A 17563-nucleotide genomic window follows, 5' to 3' on the forward strand; every position below is an offset into this window, starting at 1 on the left:
ATCTTGAACTATTCCTTCAGTAGCTTACAGTAGAAGATTTATTTCCATGAGCGTTTGAAATTACATGGCCTTGTCCATACATTGGATAACCTCGGAAGTTGATGCCAAGGATCAGGAGTCCAAAGCGCAAACATTCGAGAGGTTGACCCCGCTATTTGATTCATTTGAAAGTACTTGTTACATGTAGTATAGAAACCTTATGACACTCTTAATAGCGAGATTCAACCCGATACTCCGATTTTTATAATGGCCTCGGCGATAGATCTGGTTACCGAGCGCGACATTCCCCGCATTCCATTCGTTTCTCCGAAAATTTGGAGTACAAAATAGCCGATCTGCTCGTCTCCACCAATGAAATGCTCCACCTTGGGTGTTTATCTCGGCAACCACTATCGAGAACAGATAAGGTCATAGCGGAATGACGGAATCATTACCTGCAAATAATAAAAGAGCAGCGTGTCCTAGATAATTATGTAGAATTGAAATGATCTCGCAACTGGAGAGTTGACGTCAGGAAGAACATCTTCTATCCGCACATCTGATACTTGGTTGAACCTCAGTCGCGTATCCGCCTCCATCACACACCTTTCCGAACTTGACTGCGAAAAATGGAAACCTCTCGTCGCCCCTATCAGAAGGATCTCGCCCACCGTGGTGTCATTGAGGGTGCCACGATCTCACCCCGTGATAAAAAGGACACGGATTTCTGTCACTACTTTGGAGGCGTTCGATACGCCCTGCCTCCTCTCCAGCGATGGCGTCGAGCTCGGCGTCTGCCGTCGACATTCAGCTACGGTACCCGACAGTCACCTGGTCAGTGCGACAGTGGAGCGGGGTTATGTCCGCAACCTGGCTTCCTGAATCTCTCGCCCCTAAATGAGGACGCCTGGACAGAGGACTGTTTTCAATGTAATGTTTGGGTTCCAACAGGCGAGCCTCCCAAGGGTGGTTGGCCTGTTTTTGTTTTCATCCGTACGTTCAAAATTCTTCATATTGAGCTTATGACCATGGGAGACTGATATACGGATGAAAGATGGCGGCTGGCTACAATTCGGCTCTCCGAATGGGTTCAATGCAGGAGCCTTGCTAGGAGAGACAGGTTTAAATGCCGTGGTTGTCTTGCCTGCATATCGCGTGAACTTGTTTGGCTTCCTATATTCGACTGAGTTAGCAGATGATGCAGCTGCTGTTGGGGAGACAGTGGGAAATCACGGATTCTGGGATCAGAGGCTGGCATTGGAGTGGACAAAGGAGAACATTCATCTCTTTGGTGGAAACCCTGATAACATTACAATCTCCGGCTATTCTGCTGGTATGAATCAGGGTCTGTCCCAATATCATAGACCGCAAGCTAACATATGTCGAATAGGTGCCAACTCCGTCTTCCACCAATTAGCATATGACCTCCGCCAGCCAGATTCTCAAGCCATCGTCCGCCAGGCGTGCATGTTTTCCAATTCTCCCGCCGTGCAACCGAAGAGTCCAGCCGACACCCAAATCCAATTTAATCAGCTCCTCACTGCACTCGAGATTCCATCGACTCTGTCCGGGAACGAAAAGCTGGCCCGGCTTCGATCACTACCACCCAAGGCTCTTCTCGACGCAGTCAATAAAATTGACTTTGACTTGCATCAATTCAGACCAACAACCGACTCAGGATTTATTCTCCCCACACTTTTCACGTCTCTTGACAGCGGCGAATTCGCGCGAAGAATGCTCGCACGTAACGTCCGTTTGATGCTGGGTGAGTGTCGGGACGAAAGACATCTATACGCCACTTGGTTCCCGCCTAAATCGAATACACTATCCGCACTACGGACCCGTCTTATCGCGGACTACCCCGAGCGAGTGGTTGACGCTGTTCTCCCGCTGTATTACCCGGATGGTAAACTGCCATCTAACTGCAAGGACTGGGTCTCCGATGCCTGGGGTAGGATATATGCCGATATGCAGGTCTATCATATGCAGCGTGGCTTTATCCATGCGCTTACTTCGAATGCCGGCGGTGTGGATGCGTCGAGTCTCTTGTATAGGTATCGTATTGAATATCGTGCGACGTGTATGGATAAGGCCATGCCAATTGAGTGGGGTGTAACACATTCGTCTGATTACCCGTTGTGGTTCTGGGGTAATGGGGATGTACTTACCAGTGCTGAGAAGAAGAACACATACGAAGCCCTGATTGGTCCCTTGAGCCGCTTTTTGCAGGGGCCAGCTGTGGCTGGTTCGAATGAGTTTGGCTGGGGAACTAGCGGTCATGGCGTGCGAGCTTTTAAGCCAGATGGAACAGTCAAAATTGAACGTGATGCAATGTGGTATGAAGGAGTGAAAGTGTGGAAGAGAGTTAGAGGGGTTGACACTTTTAAGCCAAGCTTGTAAATAAATAGCCTTCCTTCAATGTTGGAACTTCGTTTCAAAGACACGCAATTTACATATACTGAGGATTTGTACCTAAGCAGATAGGTTCACGTCCATGGATGTCCAACATTGAAAGGCTCTATAGTACATGTGCATATTCGCAGCAAATGGAATCACCAGACGAAATTTATATTCTCAAATACATGCATAATTCATATCTGATGTAGTGCTGTGAGCTCGGTCACAGCTTCCATTCATGAACGTTTTTCAACCCATTTGTTCCCGACTTGTCGTCTTGATCCAAGTATCCACAAACCCGACCTTGGGGATCCCACTTCCGGCGAATTTTCATCAGACGCTCCGCATTATCATCAGCCCAGAATCTAGTTCTTCGGACCTGGAAGTCTGAATCACCCAGGTATGCTCCGACTGATTGGCGTTCAACCTTCTTCATCACATCCTTTACCCAGGATTGGCACCGCTGATCATCGGATTCATCCTCCCAAACGGTGTAGAGGGCAAAGTAATGATCGGACTGCATGCTTAGAGCCATATCGGGCAGCTTCCGACGGCTGCATGGGTTCATGGGGAACCACAATGCGAATGCCTTTCGGTGTGGCAGAGTGGTGAAGGCCTCCTCTAGTACCGCGGGAACGTCGGCGTCATTGTTGATGTATGCATTTTCGGCGCAGTAGCGATGCTTTTCTGGGTTGGCGCCTTCCTGGTTATCGTATTGCTCATCGAGACTATCTTCCTTACAGAACCATTCATTAAGGGTCCCCTCGGGGCGAGTCTCTTGTGCTTGGCGGAGTGCCTTCTCTGCCTCTTCGGGGGTATCTTTCATAACAACGAAAAGAATAAAGAGACTCATTTCATCAGAGCCTTCTGCGTATTGCGCGACCGCGGCGATTTCGGTGTCGTTATCGAAGGTTTCCGTAATTGATATAACCCAGTCGAAAGCCTTTCTGTATAGACTGATAGGGTAGAAATAACCGGAGGATCGGAAGCCGCCTTTCTTTGGGTACGGGTTTAAGCTGAGATGGAACTTGGTGACAACACCCGGGAAGCCTTTTCACACGAGATCAGCATCTTGATTCCCCATGAGTACTAGTAATGCATCCAACATACCAGGTCCAGCTCCGCGAGCCGCCCAATACATATCTTGATTCTGAGTCGAATTGCAATGAATCAATTCGCCCTCGGCGGTAACAACATCCAAGCCCATGACTCTCTCGCATGCCCACCCCCAGTTCTATAGAAAGTTTAGTTAGTGATAGATCACCCAAGTCACATATACCAACGTACCCGACAGTTCCAACCCATGCCACCCTGAAGCAAGAACCCACCCAACCCTACGTCCGGACAATGACCACCAGGAAACATCAACCCGTGGTCCTTGACCAGAACAGAATTGAGTTCACGGCCAGTCATACTGGGTGTTGCTCGTGCCATTCTATTCTCCGGATCCACCTCCACCTTTTTGTAATTCCCAAGATCAATCAGAATAGAATTGTCGCGGACACTCCATGCCGCCCATGAATGTCCTCCCGATCGAACAGCAACGCGACAATTCATCTCCACTGCCATCTGAACAGCTTTGACAATGTCATCTTCGCTAGTCGCCTTCACGACGGCTAGGGGAAACCGCGAGGGGCGGCGGTGATTGAAGACGCGACCGATACGGGCTTCTTCATAAGCCTCCTTAGTGGCGGAGTCTCTCCAGGTTATGTCCATGGTGAAGGTTTGGAGTATGTATGTTCTCGTGCGGGGTTGTAATGTTCGAAATATGAATTCGAGTTCGTGTCCTTGAAACTGGGAGGCTTGGTATTTGTACTACCCCGGATCTATTCTCAGCAGTCCCACCGGCTTCTCACAGTGGGGAAGAGCCGGATCACCGATCCGGTACAGCATGGTGAGGGTAATCGATGTGGGCGAGTCCCGTGGGGTCATGATGCGTAATAGCGGTCCACATCCCGATGAGGGGGTACGTCTCATCGTTTTGACCTTTTTTCTCAGGCCAACATCACCAATGCATTGTGTCTCACGTTGCGTACACATCTCTTCCATGAATATACATATACGCATTCTGACATTGAAATAAGATATGTATCCTTTTGATCTTCAAAATACATAATAATGTCCAACCTGGGTTCATGCCTGAGCAACATCGACATACATTTGCATTCAATATTGCCCGTATCCATGGATAAAAAAGCCAATAACCTTCGATATTCCCGTTGTCGACCTCGGAGCATCTCATATCATTAAATGGGATCTTTGGGACATGGATATTACATATAGCAGATTGCCACTCGGGCCGACTTCATTCGAGATTTGGTGACGCTAGGGTCCCTGGAGAGACATGTGTATGGATAATCCTTCCATTTCAAATGTTCCGAGAATCAGACCCCTGTAAAAACCCTATCAAATGCATACATGACATTGGGTGTGTATTAATTTCAAGGATTCTTATGTAGCCTCTTGCGAGATGAGCTGAAACTGAAGACAAATAGGCTACCATTTATTTAGCTTACGCTCAGGCTCTATACCAATTCTATTCCTAAGGTCAAAAATACGTGTTCAATAAATTTAGTGATTAAAACTTCATGGCCTTAAAGTGAGAATGTTGTCTTTGAATATCTGAAATATAAATATTTGCCAAGGATTAGCGATCTCGTCATCAATTCAACCTGAGAGACTCCTCTTCACCCAGGCTACTGACATCAGTTTCAAAGGTCCTCAGACACACGTGAGATATTGCAGCAGCTATGAAGGATTCCCGGTCCACACCTTGTCGTACATGTGACAATGTTACTCGCGATTGGCTATTGCATTCAATGACATATAGTAACATTCTTATTTTGACATTGGCCTAGCTATTGTTTCCTTGATTATAGCCATCAGATTACGCACAAAGTGCAACATTGTGTTTGGTGATTCCTTGCTAGTAGGACCAGGAGGGACGTCATTATGCTATTTCCAAGCCCATTCCATGTATTATCGCATCATGTCGCTTGACAACGCCACGTATCAGATACAAGACCGAGTGCAAAGGTCGAAGCCCTGAAGAAGCTGAGGGAATCCGTGTCACAGTCCAGGTCGACCTACGGAGTCTATAAAATGCCATTTGCCCCCTCTTCTTTCACCATATCTTAACCCACCGGACAGAATATTCTCAAAGACAAAAATTAACTTATCAAAATGCGGCTCTTCATTGCATCATATTTTATGGCACTGGCTGTGACCACGACAGGTAAAGCATTGAGGGACTCAATATATGTATTGACTAATAAATTACAGGAATAATAATCACGTCGCCCATAGCAGGTCAATGTGTGGACTTGAGCCAAGATCTTATGGTCAATTGGACTTCCGTTAGGTAATATGGCTATCATTGTGGCTTTCTACTGACTATGAAACAAAATCCTGACTCTCGTTAGCACTGATCCACCTAACATCGAATTCAACATCACCAATTATAACGGAGCTTTTCCTCCCATTAACCAACGCTATCCATCTGCACCGAATACTCCTGTGCAGACATCGTTGAACCAGTACACTCTACCTGGTGTGGCTCAAGATGCAGCTACACTTCTAGCTAGTGCCAATCATGGGTGGGTCAATGGCTCAAATAGTTCCTTTCTTTATCATGTTCTAATTCTTACAGGCGTGCATTCGAAATCTGGATTGTGACACCTGATGATAGCTCTCATTTTGGTTCACAGCAATTCAACCTTGGATGGGCTACTGAGGGATGCACTGCGGGCTCAACTAAGTGAAATTTCCATGCCATGAATGTGATATTCTGTATTCGGACCTTCTGGTCTTGAGCTCACTAGCTGGCTATACAGAATAGTGATAGTAGTGGCCGTTCTATAATAGCCCCTTATTCGTATCGCATATGAAAATCGACTATTTCCTTCCATCCTGCTAAGTTTCCATCTAGTAATCGGGGGTTAATACATATATGGAAGCTCCCATGAAACACAATGCTGGGTAAATACTGCCCGGCTTTCGGTCCATCAAATATGTCGAGGTGAGTTATTTGCTCGGAGTACGTGCTCAAAGACCATCATCGGGAATACATACCAAAATCGAAACGAAAGAAAAGCCAAGGTGCTATGTAGGGATGCAGCGTGTGAGGAAGCGGGTAGCGGCCATGAGGACAGAACATTAAATATCACATATAAATGGTAGGAAATCATATATACTACTAAGCTCATCTACCTACCCCTTTGTCAATTGGGTATACCGCAGTCTTTTTGAACGTACGATCGAAACCTCCTCCAGACTTTTCTTCCTTTCAGCTTCTCCTTCCACTTCACCTTTTGCTCTTCAATCGTTTCTCTTTCTTTCTTTCTTTCTATTCCGCTATATATGAACTTGGAGCCCTTTCACCATTTGACTAATCTGGGACGAAAGAAGGAAGAATACTGGATAGAAATCCTAAGTAGGAGACTGAGTAGGAGACTGAGTAGAAGACTGAATAGAAGACTGAAGAGAAGACTGAACAGAAGACTGAATAGGAGACTGAGTGGGAGATAGAATAGGAGGTAGGGTATGATTCCTAAGTACTAGGCGCTACGCTAAAAGGTTGTGTCCCTCATGGCCGTTACTCGCCCCCGTAAGCGTGACAGCATTGATGCAAAAATATGTTATGGGCTCGAAAATAATCCATGTAGAATGAACTAGAAACAGGGCGATATCCCCGAGAGCTGGAAAAGGCGACGTTGAGGCCTCAAGTTGAGGCGAACCCCTGTGCTGTTGTATTTGCAAAGCAGCTCACCATCACGTGGTCAAACATATGAAAGCCACAAAAGCAGTAAGACCTCCTGCTCTAAATAAATACCTATCTAGGGAGGCATTTCCTTTTCTACTATTGACTTACTAGGCATCAGCTAGTATACTACAAAATGGTATGTACAGGTGGACTTTGTGGATATTGGATGATTCAATTTTGGATATCCGAGTACCACGACACCGATATAGAGATAACGGTGACTAAAAATCATATGATTTAGCTCATCTGTCCGCAAAATCCCCATGGTCCACCGAGCTCCTAGGAGATCGGCTTTGAGATTGGTTGCTTGTTATAGGCCTGTGCATGGGCCGAGAATTGACGTGATCCTGTCTGTTATCATCGGACATGCTCCGTGGAATGTAGATGCTTTACTCAGTTTATGGGTACCTAGTCTATACGTCCCTGCCAATGCCTCTTCGAATCAACAAATAGTTCACATCAAGGACATCCTAGCAACATCCTTCAACTCAAGGACAGATGCCATTCACATTGAAAAGGCCTTGAGTTGAAAGTTCAGTGGCGCCCCGGAGATTCTCCGAGGGCCAACGTGCAGGTGAAGCAAAAAAGTAAAAAGCACGCAAAGCCATACGTATCATCGGGTTCTTGACGGAGATGCAAGGCGACCGGCGCCATCCTAAGATCCCGGTCGCAACAAGGTTGGGTGATCAATCACCTTTGTCGGTAACTAGGGAAACCCTGCAAAACGAATCGGACACGCCTTATCGTCCGGGTTAGGACTTGGCAACGGGATGTCTGCAGGGTAATGAAACGAGATTCGAAGAGTATTCTATGAACGGGCCGGGCTACCGCTGCATCCGCCAGAGCCAATCTGACGCGCGATCGCGCGGTGGAGCCTCCCACCATCTGGGCGCGGGATGTTCTCCGGGTCGCGGAGATAGTTCCTGTCACGATAAGGAAACTGTGGTTGAAATATTTCGGTTTTGGTCTGTCTTGATTCAGATACAGGGGCGACACAGTCATAAATAAACGAATGTCTCGCGAGGATGATGGTAGATTGAGGCTGCTATTTCCAAATTGTGGAGAGAAGACCAACCAACATGGGATCTATTGTGCAATCCACTTTGCCGTCCGATTTTCTTTGGGGATTTGCGACAGCTGCGTATCAAATTGAAGGTGGTGTTGATGAGGATGGTCGTGGACCTTCGATTTGGGATAAATTCTGCAAGATCCCTGGAAAGATCGCTGGTGGCGGATCGGGCGATGTGGCGTGCGACTCTTATCATCGAACTCACGAGGATATTGCCTTGTTGAAGACCTGTGGTGCACAGGCTTATAGATTCTCGATTTCATGGTTGGTTGAACAAAGGAAACCATTCGAAGGATTCTTTTCTGACCATCTCCCAGGCCTCGAATTATCCCACTTGGCGGCCGCAATGATCCCATCAATAAAAAAGGGTTGCAGTTTTATCAGAATTTCGTCGACGATCTTCACGATGCAGGAATTACACCGATGGTCACTTTGTTTCATTGGGATGTGCCTGAGGAATTGGACAGACGGTACGGTGGACTGTTGAACAAGGAGGAATTTGTCGCCGACTTTTCACACTACGCTCGAGTCATATTCCAGGCATTCGGCTCCAAGGTCAAGCATTGGATCACATTCAATGAACCATGGTGTAGCAGTATTTTCGGTTATAATACTGGATACTTTGCACCAGGTCGCACAAGTGATCGCACCAGAAGTGATGTTGGCAATGGATCAACAGAGCCATGGATTGTGGGCCACAACATTCTCATAGCACACGGATCAGCAGTTAAGATATATCGTGATGAGTTCAAGACACAAGATGGAGGTGAAATTGGCATCACATTGAACGGTATGTACCCTTTGTTTCACGGGACGATTGCCTGACTGATGGTCAAAATTCAAAGGCGACTGGGCCGATCCATGGGACCCAGAAAATCCAGCCGACATTGAAGCCTGTGATCGCAAAATCGAATTTGCCATATCCTGGTTTGCAGATCCCATTTACCACGGAAAGTACCCAGACAGCATGGTAAAGCAATTGGGCGATCGACTGCCGACGTGGACTCCAGAGGAGATTGCACTCGTTCAAGGCAGTAATGATTTCTACGGAATGAATCATTATTGTGCGAACTTTATTCGCGCCAAAACAGGGGAGCCTGAGCTCGAGGATATTGCAGGTAACCTGGAGCTACTTCTCGAAGACAAATACGGCCATAGCGTCGGACCTATCACACAGTCGCCTTGGTTAAGGCCGTGTGCACTAGGGTTCCGAAAGCTACTCAAGTGGCTCAGTGAGCGCTATGGGTATCCCAAGATCTACGTGACCGAAAATGGAACCAGTGTGTTAGGCGAGAATGACATGCCTCTTGAACAGCTCTTGAATGATGAGTTCCGCGTCCAGTACTTCCGAGATTACATTGGCGCGATGGCTGATGCATATACCCTCGATGGGGTTAATGTCCGTGCTTACATGGCCTGGAGCCTGATGGAGTAAGTGCTCCTCTTCATTCTCCTCTATGAACACTATATTAATTGTATTGGCAGCAATTTTGAATGGGCTGAGGGTTATGAGACTAGATTTGGTGTGACCTTCGTCGACTATGAAAATGATCAGAAACGGATTCCGAAGAAGAGTGCAAGGACTATCGGTACCATTTTTGAATCTCACATTGAAAAGGTGTAACTGAAACACAATTAGCTGGATCTTCCGGAAATTGTTACATGTAGCCCTTCCGTCTGCCTTAAAACCCCAACCTGTTGACAATGAATTCAAGATGAATATCCTTTTTGAAACATCATTTGAACTATCTTTTAGGTTTTCTTTGTTGATTCATATCAACGTTTCCAACTCAAGGACAGATTCATCAATTAATTCAAATTTTGGATCCTGTAGAACTGGTCAGATATGCAACAATCTGACGGTCCTGTGTAGCATCATCTCCGAACCTGCAGTTACTACTCAGAAGATCAATAATTTCGAGAAAGGCTACCTTCTCTAAGAGATATGTCTCATGCCAACTAAACACGTACCTTACTGATACTGAGAATACTTAAACCTTGCCGCTTAGGGTGGTCATAATGGGACTTCTCGAAAGGTTGCGCCGAGTCTTTGATAGAATATCCAATAGTAGATCCAACACACCACGGTATAATTATCAATTACCATACGAAGCAACACACAGCGAAATCCAACGAGGGAGATACATCTTCCCTAGCGAAAATGAACACCACGAAGCCACAATCCTCGGTTTCCCCTCGCGCTCCTCTCTGCCACCCGACAAATACGACGCATTCTGCATCGAGCTCACAGAACTAGCCACTGCCATCGCAGAGTTCGAGCCAGTCCGTATCTACGTGAGTCCGGATGACAAGCCACTCTTAGAGACTCTGCTCCAAAACACCGGCAAGGATCTGTCATGCGTGGCCATAATCCCAAGCCCAATCAACCACAGCTGGGTTCGCGACACGGGCCCAGTCTACGTCCGTGACGCGACAGGCAAGTTCCCCGATCGACGTTTTGCAGTGAACTTTCGTTTCAACGAGTGGAGCGGCAAGAAATCTGAGGGTGATGGTCTATGCCGGGGCCAGAAGTGGCCATGGTTGGATGATAAGGCGCTGCAGGACAATATGAATTTCGCACGTTGGGTCATTGATCATGACAGTCAACCTGTCCCCGTGACTCGGATTGAATCCCCGATCTGTGCCGAAGGGGGTTCGTTCGTTACGGATGGGGAAGGGACATTGTTGATCACGGAAAGCAGTATTATTTGTGATATTCGCAATCCTGGAATGTCCAAGGCTAGAATTGAGAGTGAACTGAAACGCTCGCTGGGTGTTCAAAAGGTCATTTGGCTCCCTGGTCGACGCAATGTTAATATCACGGATGTGCATATGGCTGCTAAGGCGCGTTTTATTCGACCCGGTGTTGTCGTCTACTCAAGGCCACATGAGACGGCTGGAGATGTATGGAAAGAAGCATCTGAGGATATCAGAGGTATTTTAGCTCGGGAACTTGATTCCAAGGGTCGGAGTTTGCAGATTCATGGTATTGAAGAGCCAAACCCTCGGGGCTTGACCAGCAATGCCGATGATGAACTGGCGGCTAGCTATGTGAATTTCTACTTTGTCAACGGGGGGCTGATTATTCCTAAGTTTGGAGACGAGGAAAGAGACCAGAGATCCCTTGAGCTTTTGTCGTCATTGCTTCCAGATCGAGTTATCCGGCAGGTTTATACTAACGCTATTCCTCTGACGGGGGGTGTGCTGCACTGTGTGACCCAACAAGTACCATCTATAAGGTGATAGATACATATAGTGAGGATAGTAGAGTCATTTTCGAGTACTCACTGATTCATAGCCGCTTTTGCATTGTTATTCTTATCTATAATTCGTGAAACATTACGTGGGGCCAGTTCGAAATGGGCTATCCGGGTGTCCGTTGTGCATTCATCCGATGCCCGGCACGGATTGTTTGCAAAGATCGGCAATCTAAATTGGGAAAAGAAATTCCTGCAACTTTTCACCGTCACAAGATTACTAATTTGAGCTACAGTAATGGCTATGTGAGCCGAGCAAGCGTTGAATGATGTCAGGTGCTTTTTGCCGGCTAAACTTCGGGAAACGGAAATAGCTCCGTGTCGGGTTAAGTGAGCTTCAACTCCACTCACATCACCCCCACGCATAAGCTCTTACGGGGAGCTTGTGATTCTTCCAAGGCTCCATTTCAATCATAAAAGTTCGATCTTCCCCTCTTTCACTGTTTCAGCCATCGATTTTTCCCATCGCAGAAATCAAAGTGGTGACTTTTAGGCAAAGCAGAACCTCACAAGAAGTTATTTTTACAACTCCAATCTAACGCCAAAGAGCCTCGTTACCATGGCTCCTATCGATGTGGAGAAGGCTATTGAGGAGCTTACACTGGGTGAGAAGGTCGCTCTCACGGCTGGTAAGCTTCTCCTTCAGGCGTATTTCAGCCTGCCCTTCCTTACCCCACCAACCCCCGCTATCCAGAACAATGTTAAGTAAATGCATCCATGACCACAGGACGCGACTTTTGGCATACAGCATCAGTTCCACGCCTAAAGATTCCTTCACTGCGCATGTCCGATGGCCCGAATGGTGTCCGAGGCACACGGTTCTTCAACGGCATTCCCGCTGCCTGTTTCCCATGCGCCACCGCCCTAGGCGCCACCTGGGATACCGAGCTGTTGTCCGAAGTCGGCACATTAATGGGCGATGAAGCCATTGCTAAGGGTACCCACGTCGTCCTGGGTCCCACAATAAATATTCAGCGATCGCCTCTCGGTGGTCGCGGATTCGAGTCTTTCTCTGAAGATGGTGTACTCTCCGGTACCCTTGCGGGACATTTGTGCAAGGGTTTGCAGGATAAGGGTGTCGCCGCAACTCTCAAGCATTTCGTGTGCAATGACCAGGAGCACGAGCGGATGGCTGTAAATAGCATTCTTACACAGCGTGCTTTGCGCGAAATTTACCTGCTTCCTTTCCAGTTGGCTCTGCGGATCTGCCGGTCAGCGTGTGTTATGACTGCTTACAACAAAGTCAACGGCACACATGTTAGTGAGAATGAGTTTTTGCTCAATGATGTTCTGCGGAAGGAGTGGGGGTGGGATGGATTGGTTATGAGTGACTGGTAAGTTGGTATTCATCTGGGAAATTGTGGGAATTTCTGACAACTTTCTTCCTAGGTTTGGTGTATATAGCACCTCTGATGCGATCAATGCTGGTCTCGATATTGAGATGCCTGGTAAGTCTCGGTGGCGCGGGGAGGCCCTTGCACATGCCGTGTCTTCCAACAAGGTAGCCGAGTTCAAGCTTGATGAGCGAGTGCGTAACATCTTAAACTTGGTCAACTGGGTAGATCCATTGGGGATTCCTGAAGGGGCATCTGAGATAGCACTGAACCGACCTCAGGACCAAGCATTGATGCGCCGAGCAGCAGCGGAGTCGGTGGTTCTATTGAAGAATGAGGGCGCCACTTTGCCTTTGAAAAAGGATAGGTCGGTACTGGTTATCGGACCTAACGCCAAGCAAGCAACCTACTGTGGCGGTGGCTCAGCTTCCCTGGCTCCTTATTATACAGTGACTCCATTTGATGGCGTTTCGGCGAAAAGCAAAGGAGATGTTAAGTTCTCTCAGGGTGTCTATTCCCACAAGGAATTGCCCCTCCTTGGCCCGCTATTGAAGACAGAAGATGGAAAGACCGGCTTCACATTCAAAGTTTACAATGAGCATCCAAGTGCTGGCACAGAGCGTACAGTTGTGGATGAGCTGCAACTTGTTTCCTCGGCTGGATTCTTGATGGATTATTACAACCCCAAGATTAAGTCCATGACTTACTATATCGACATGGAGGGATATTTCACCCCTGAGGAGACTGGACTGTATGACTTCGGCGTGACTGTTGTCGGTACTGGCCGCCTGCTTATCGATGGTGAGGTGGTTGTGGATAACACCAAGAACCAGAAGCAAGGTTCTGCCTTCTTCGGCACTGCTACCATCGAGGAGCATGGCGAGAAGGAACTCAAGGCCGGACAGACTTACAAGGTCCTCTTTGAGTTCGGTACTCCACCCACCTCCGATATGGACACTCGTGGAATCGTAACATTCGGTGCAGGTGGCTTCCGCTTCGGCGCAAGTCGTCGCGTCAGCCAGGAAGAGCTGATCGCCTCCGCTGTGGAACAAGCAAAGTCAGCCGAGCAGGTTGTCATCTTCGCAGGCTTGACAAGCGAATGGGAAACCGAAGGCTACGATCGTGACCACATGGATCTGCCGCCAGGTAGCGATGAACTGATTACCCGTGTGTTGGCCGTCAACCCGAATGCCATTGTGGTAATCCAATCTGGCACGCCCGTAACTATGCCTTGGGTAGACGATGCGCGCGCCGTGGTGCAAGCCTGGTTCGGCGGCAACGAGTGCGGCAACGGTATCGCAGACGTTCTCTACGGCGATGTGAACCCCTCCGCCAAGTTGCCTATTACCTTCCCTCGTCGCCTGCAGGATAATCCGTCCTACGTGAACTTCCGCTCGGAACGCGGTCGCGTACTCTATGGCGAAGACATCTACGTGGGCTACCGTTACTTCGAGAAGAGTGATCTTGCCCCTGCCTTCCCCTTCGGTCACGGTCTATCTTACACGACCTTCACTCGATCGGACCTGGACATCAAGACTGCTCCCGAGCAGGCCAAATTCTCCGAATCCGGCGAACCCATTACCGCCACTGTCACTGTTACCAACACCGGCTCTCTTGCTGGTGCTGAAATTGTCCAGCTTTGGATTGTTTCCCCTAAGACTGATGTCAATCGGCCCATTCGTGAGCTCAAGGCTTTCCAAAAGGTCTTCCTTCAGCCTGGAGAATCTCAGACCGTGCAGCTCAGCGTCGAGAAGAAGCTTGCGACGAGCTGGTGGGATGAGCAGCGCGAGCAATGGATCTCCGAGAAGGGCGAGTACGAAGTTTTGATCACCGGTACTGGTGCCGAGGAGCTCCGGGGTAAATTTGAGGTTGGCAAGACCCGATTCTGGCTTGGCCTGTAGATGCTACAATTGACGATGGTGCTATAATGATAGAAGATTATTATTTCCGGGTTTTTGTATACTGTTGTGACATGCATGATACTTATAGGTCTTACATAAGATCATTCTTAATTTTCAATGCGCTCATGTCCGTCATACCGTCCGCACATGTAGCCGGGCGGGTGTTTTTGGATTACGAATGTACGTATTGATACACCGAATTACCCGCGCCTTCTGGAAACATCATGACCCACAACGGGTACTCTCGGTGAAGCGATCGACAGGCGAATTGTCTATTGGCTGTGAAGAGGGGCAATAGAGGGGCAAGATCAGGCTCCAGGAAAATGGTGGACCTTGGTTTGTCCGCCTCCCATTGATATCGATATCTCTACTTTCGGCGATCGGTCGGAGCAGACAGCCTATCACATTTTCGCTGGAGCTCCTGCATAGCTACCACTGGCACGGACATGACATTCCATATTCACGCCACGATTGGGGCAATCGGAGGCGATAAAATGCGATCGCAATATTCATGTCACCTGTTCTTATTCTTATAGATCTTGGGTTAAGCTCGTATGATGCTCGATCTGGCCAAACTAAATCTACGATTAACTTCATATCATCATAATATCTAAAACATTTATTTCATCATGCAATAAATAAGGCTCGTGGCTCATGTACAACGAATTTTGAAGGCCAAAATCAGGCCGAAGAAAAAGCAAAGGGAGAGGAACATATGCAGAAACAACTCTACCATCCGCGACCAGCCAGCTTGTCAGCCTCGGGCATCTTGGCCACGTTAATACCGACCATGGCCTCACCAAGGCCCTCGCTAACCTGAGCGAGAACCTTGGCATCCTTGTAGTGAGTAACAGCCTGTACAATAGCCTTGGCGCGCTTGGCCGCGTCGCCTGACTTGAAGATACCCGATCCAACAAAGACACCGTCACAGCCTAGTTGCATCATCAATGCAGCATCCGCAGGGGTCGCAACACCGCCAGCAGCGAAGTTAACAACGGGTAGACGACCCTTTTGGGCTGCGTCAAGGACAAGCTCATAGGGAGCCTCGATCTCACGAGCGAAAGCGCGGAGCTCAGGCTCAAAGTCAGGGCTGGACTGCATGATACCGCGCGCCTTGGCAATCTGTGCATTGACAGTGCGCATGTGCTTAACAGCCTCGACAACATCACCAGTACCAGCCTCACCCTTAGTGCGGATCATAGCAGCACCCTCAGAAATACGGCGAAGGGCCTCGCCGAGGTTCCGGCAGCCGCAAACGAAGGGGACCTTGAATGTAGACTTGGTGACGTGGTAAACATCGTCGGCGGGGGTGAGGACTTCGGACTCATCAATGTAGTCAACGCCAATGGCCTCGAGGATCTAAGTATCGTAGATGATTAGCTTTGGAATGAGATGGATTTTAATTTTTTTGCCCCACGGCGGATGCGTCGATCCGCCACTTTGCGCTAACAGTCGCAGCACGATTAGGACCACTCAATTGTCTTGCACGTACCTGGCACTCGACAAAGTGTCCAATGCGAGCCTTGGCCATCACTGGAATAGTAACGGCTTCCATAATCTCTTTGATCATGCCTGGGTCGGACATGCGAGCAACGCCGCCCTCAACGCGGATATCAGCGGGGACACGCTCTAGCGCCATAACGGCTGCGGCGCCGGCCTCTTCGGCAATGCGGGCCTGGGGTAGGAAATGAGGTGTTAGCTATACTTTCTGGGGTGATGATTCGGAGAATCAAAAGAATTGTCAATGACTTACCTGCTCAGCATTGACGACGTCCATAATCACGCCACCCTTCAACATCTGCGCGAGGCCAGCCTTGACAGTGAAGTCATTGCTGTAGGTACCGTTCTGTGCCATTGTTGGAGATGGAGGGGTGGAAGGTATTAAAAATGAAGTTAGAGAAAGAGAGAGAGAAGAATGTAGAAAAGGAAATCGAAAAAGCTTGAGTTTAAATTTCCCAAGCCAAGTGAGTCAACAGGAAGTAAGTTTCCCCAAGGTTTCCCAAAGTTGCACCCCAGGCCAATCAGGTGGAACCTGCCCCTCGTGGAGAAATTACCGTTTATTCTACTATAGCGAGATCGGGCTTTTAAGTTACCCGAGGATACCGGTTTCCCTTTGGAAACCTCTGAACGTATTTATTACATGTATTTTTTCCATTTAGGAAGCTGGATTCAAATGACTCAATTGGCTCCTTAGATACATCCAAGGGGGTCCCGCGGTAATTTCGGATCAAACATTCTTGGTGGAAACATGGAAGGCACCGGAGCATCCAGATCCACATGATCGTCATACTGAAAACGGTCAATGGACGGAAAGTGTCTCTCACATGACTTCAAGATGTCTAAAGGTGTATAATATTATTAAATGAACATTCGAAGGGCAAATATGAAAAATGTCTGGTCTCAATTAACATTTGCATTTTAATGTTGGCATCAATTGATTCAAATGTTGCAAATTATAACATGTGATCATTTGAATCGATATATATCTCGTACACGCTTCCCTCACTTCACTCCGAGATCGGACCAATGCGTACATCAGTAACTATCGGTCTCGTTTTCCTATAATTCATACCCTGAGAGGATACCTATTTGCAGTTGAAGAAACATACCAGGGTTTGAGTGCACAATAGCTATTTCCCATATGCAGTAACCTTGCTGATGCATTTGTCCTCCGCATCAAATTGTATGAACGTCAAGAATGACGTCATTATATACATGTCCAACCCTGAAAGCTTCGAGCTACAGTATACATGCGGTCCAACATGCGTCGATCTTGCTCTCTGATTACTAATCCCTTTAGACAATCGGCGGCGTTGGACATTGCTTTGGCGCAAAATATGTCGCTCGTCTTCAGTTGAGCACCC

At 47.9% G+C, this 17563-nt stretch overlaps 7 protein-coding genes across 7 annotated transcripts; 5 read left to right on the top strand and 2 right to left on the bottom strand.

Annotated features, from left to right (window-relative positions):
- Positions 1-608: 608 nt before the first annotated feature.
- On the top strand, positions 609-2379 carry N7520_006122 (putative carboxylesterase; the record flags this gene model as incomplete). The annotated part of the gene is made up of 3 exons (XM_057140056.1): positions 609-972; positions 1034-1312; positions 1370-2379. 3 exons carry the CDS (start codon positions 609-611, stop codon positions 2377-2379), a joined length of 1653 nt encoding a protein of 550 aa, XP_056994062.1.
- Positions 2380-2599: 220 nt separating this feature from the next.
- On the bottom strand, positions 2600-4092 carry N7520_006123 (FAD-binding oxidoreductase; the record flags this gene model as incomplete). The annotated part of the gene is made up of 3 exons (XM_057140057.1): positions 2600-3426; positions 3487-3610; positions 3664-4092. The coding sequence occupies 3 exons, from the start codon at positions 4090-4092 to the stop codon at positions 2600-2602; spliced, it is 1380 nt and encodes a 459-aa protein (XP_056994063.1).
- Positions 4093-5559: 1467 nt separating this feature from the next.
- On the top strand, positions 5560-6137 carry N7520_006124 (uncharacterized protein; the record flags this gene model as incomplete). The annotated part of the gene is made up of 4 exons (XM_057140058.1): positions 5560-5611; positions 5659-5737; positions 5799-5972; positions 6026-6137. 4 exons carry the CDS (start codon positions 5560-5562, stop codon positions 6135-6137), a joined length of 417 nt encoding a protein of 138 aa, XP_056994064.1.
- A 2080-nt stretch (positions 6138-8217) lies between these two features.
- On the top strand, positions 8218-9642 carry N7520_006125 (uncharacterized protein; the record flags this gene model as incomplete). The annotated part of the gene is made up of 3 exons (XM_057140059.1): positions 8218-8471; positions 8525-8997; positions 9053-9642. The coding sequence occupies 3 exons, from the start codon at positions 8218-8220 to the stop codon at positions 9640-9642; spliced, it is 1317 nt and encodes a 438-aa protein (XP_056994065.1).
- A 584-nt stretch (positions 9643-10226) lies between these two features.
- On the top strand, positions 10227-11450 carry N7520_006126 (agmatine deiminase family protein; the record flags this gene model as incomplete). The annotated part of the gene is made up of 1 exon (XM_057140060.1): positions 10227-11450. The coding sequence occupies one exon, from the start codon at positions 10227-10229 to the stop codon at positions 11448-11450; it is 1224 nt and encodes a 407-aa protein (XP_056994066.1).
- A 573-nt stretch (positions 11451-12023) lies between these two features.
- N7520_006127 (beta-glucosidase) lies at positions 12024-14699 on the top strand (the record flags this gene model as incomplete). Its single annotated transcript, XM_057140061.1, has 3 exons — positions 12024-12093; positions 12192-12798; positions 12854-14699. The coding sequence occupies 3 exons, from the start codon at positions 12024-12026 to the stop codon at positions 14697-14699; spliced, it is 2523 nt and encodes an 840-aa protein (XP_056994067.1).
- Positions 14700-15428: 729 nt separating this feature from the next.
- N7520_006128 (pyridoxal 5'-phosphate synthase subunit PdxS) lies at positions 15429-16554 on the bottom strand (the record flags this gene model as incomplete). Its single annotated transcript, XM_057140062.1, has 3 exons — positions 15429-16058; positions 16192-16374; positions 16453-16554. The coding sequence occupies 3 exons, from the start codon at positions 16552-16554 to the stop codon at positions 15429-15431; spliced, it is 915 nt and encodes a 304-aa protein (XP_056994068.1).
- Between the last annotated feature and the right edge of the window lie 1009 nt (positions 16555-17563).

This window comes from Penicillium odoratum, assembly GCF_028828045.1.
Source record: "Penicillium odoratum strain IBT 22623 chromosome Unknown utg000005l_segment0_segment0, whole genome shotgun sequence".
NCBI lineage: Eukaryota > Fungi > Ascomycota > Eurotiomycetes > Eurotiales > Aspergillaceae > Penicillium > Penicillium odoratum.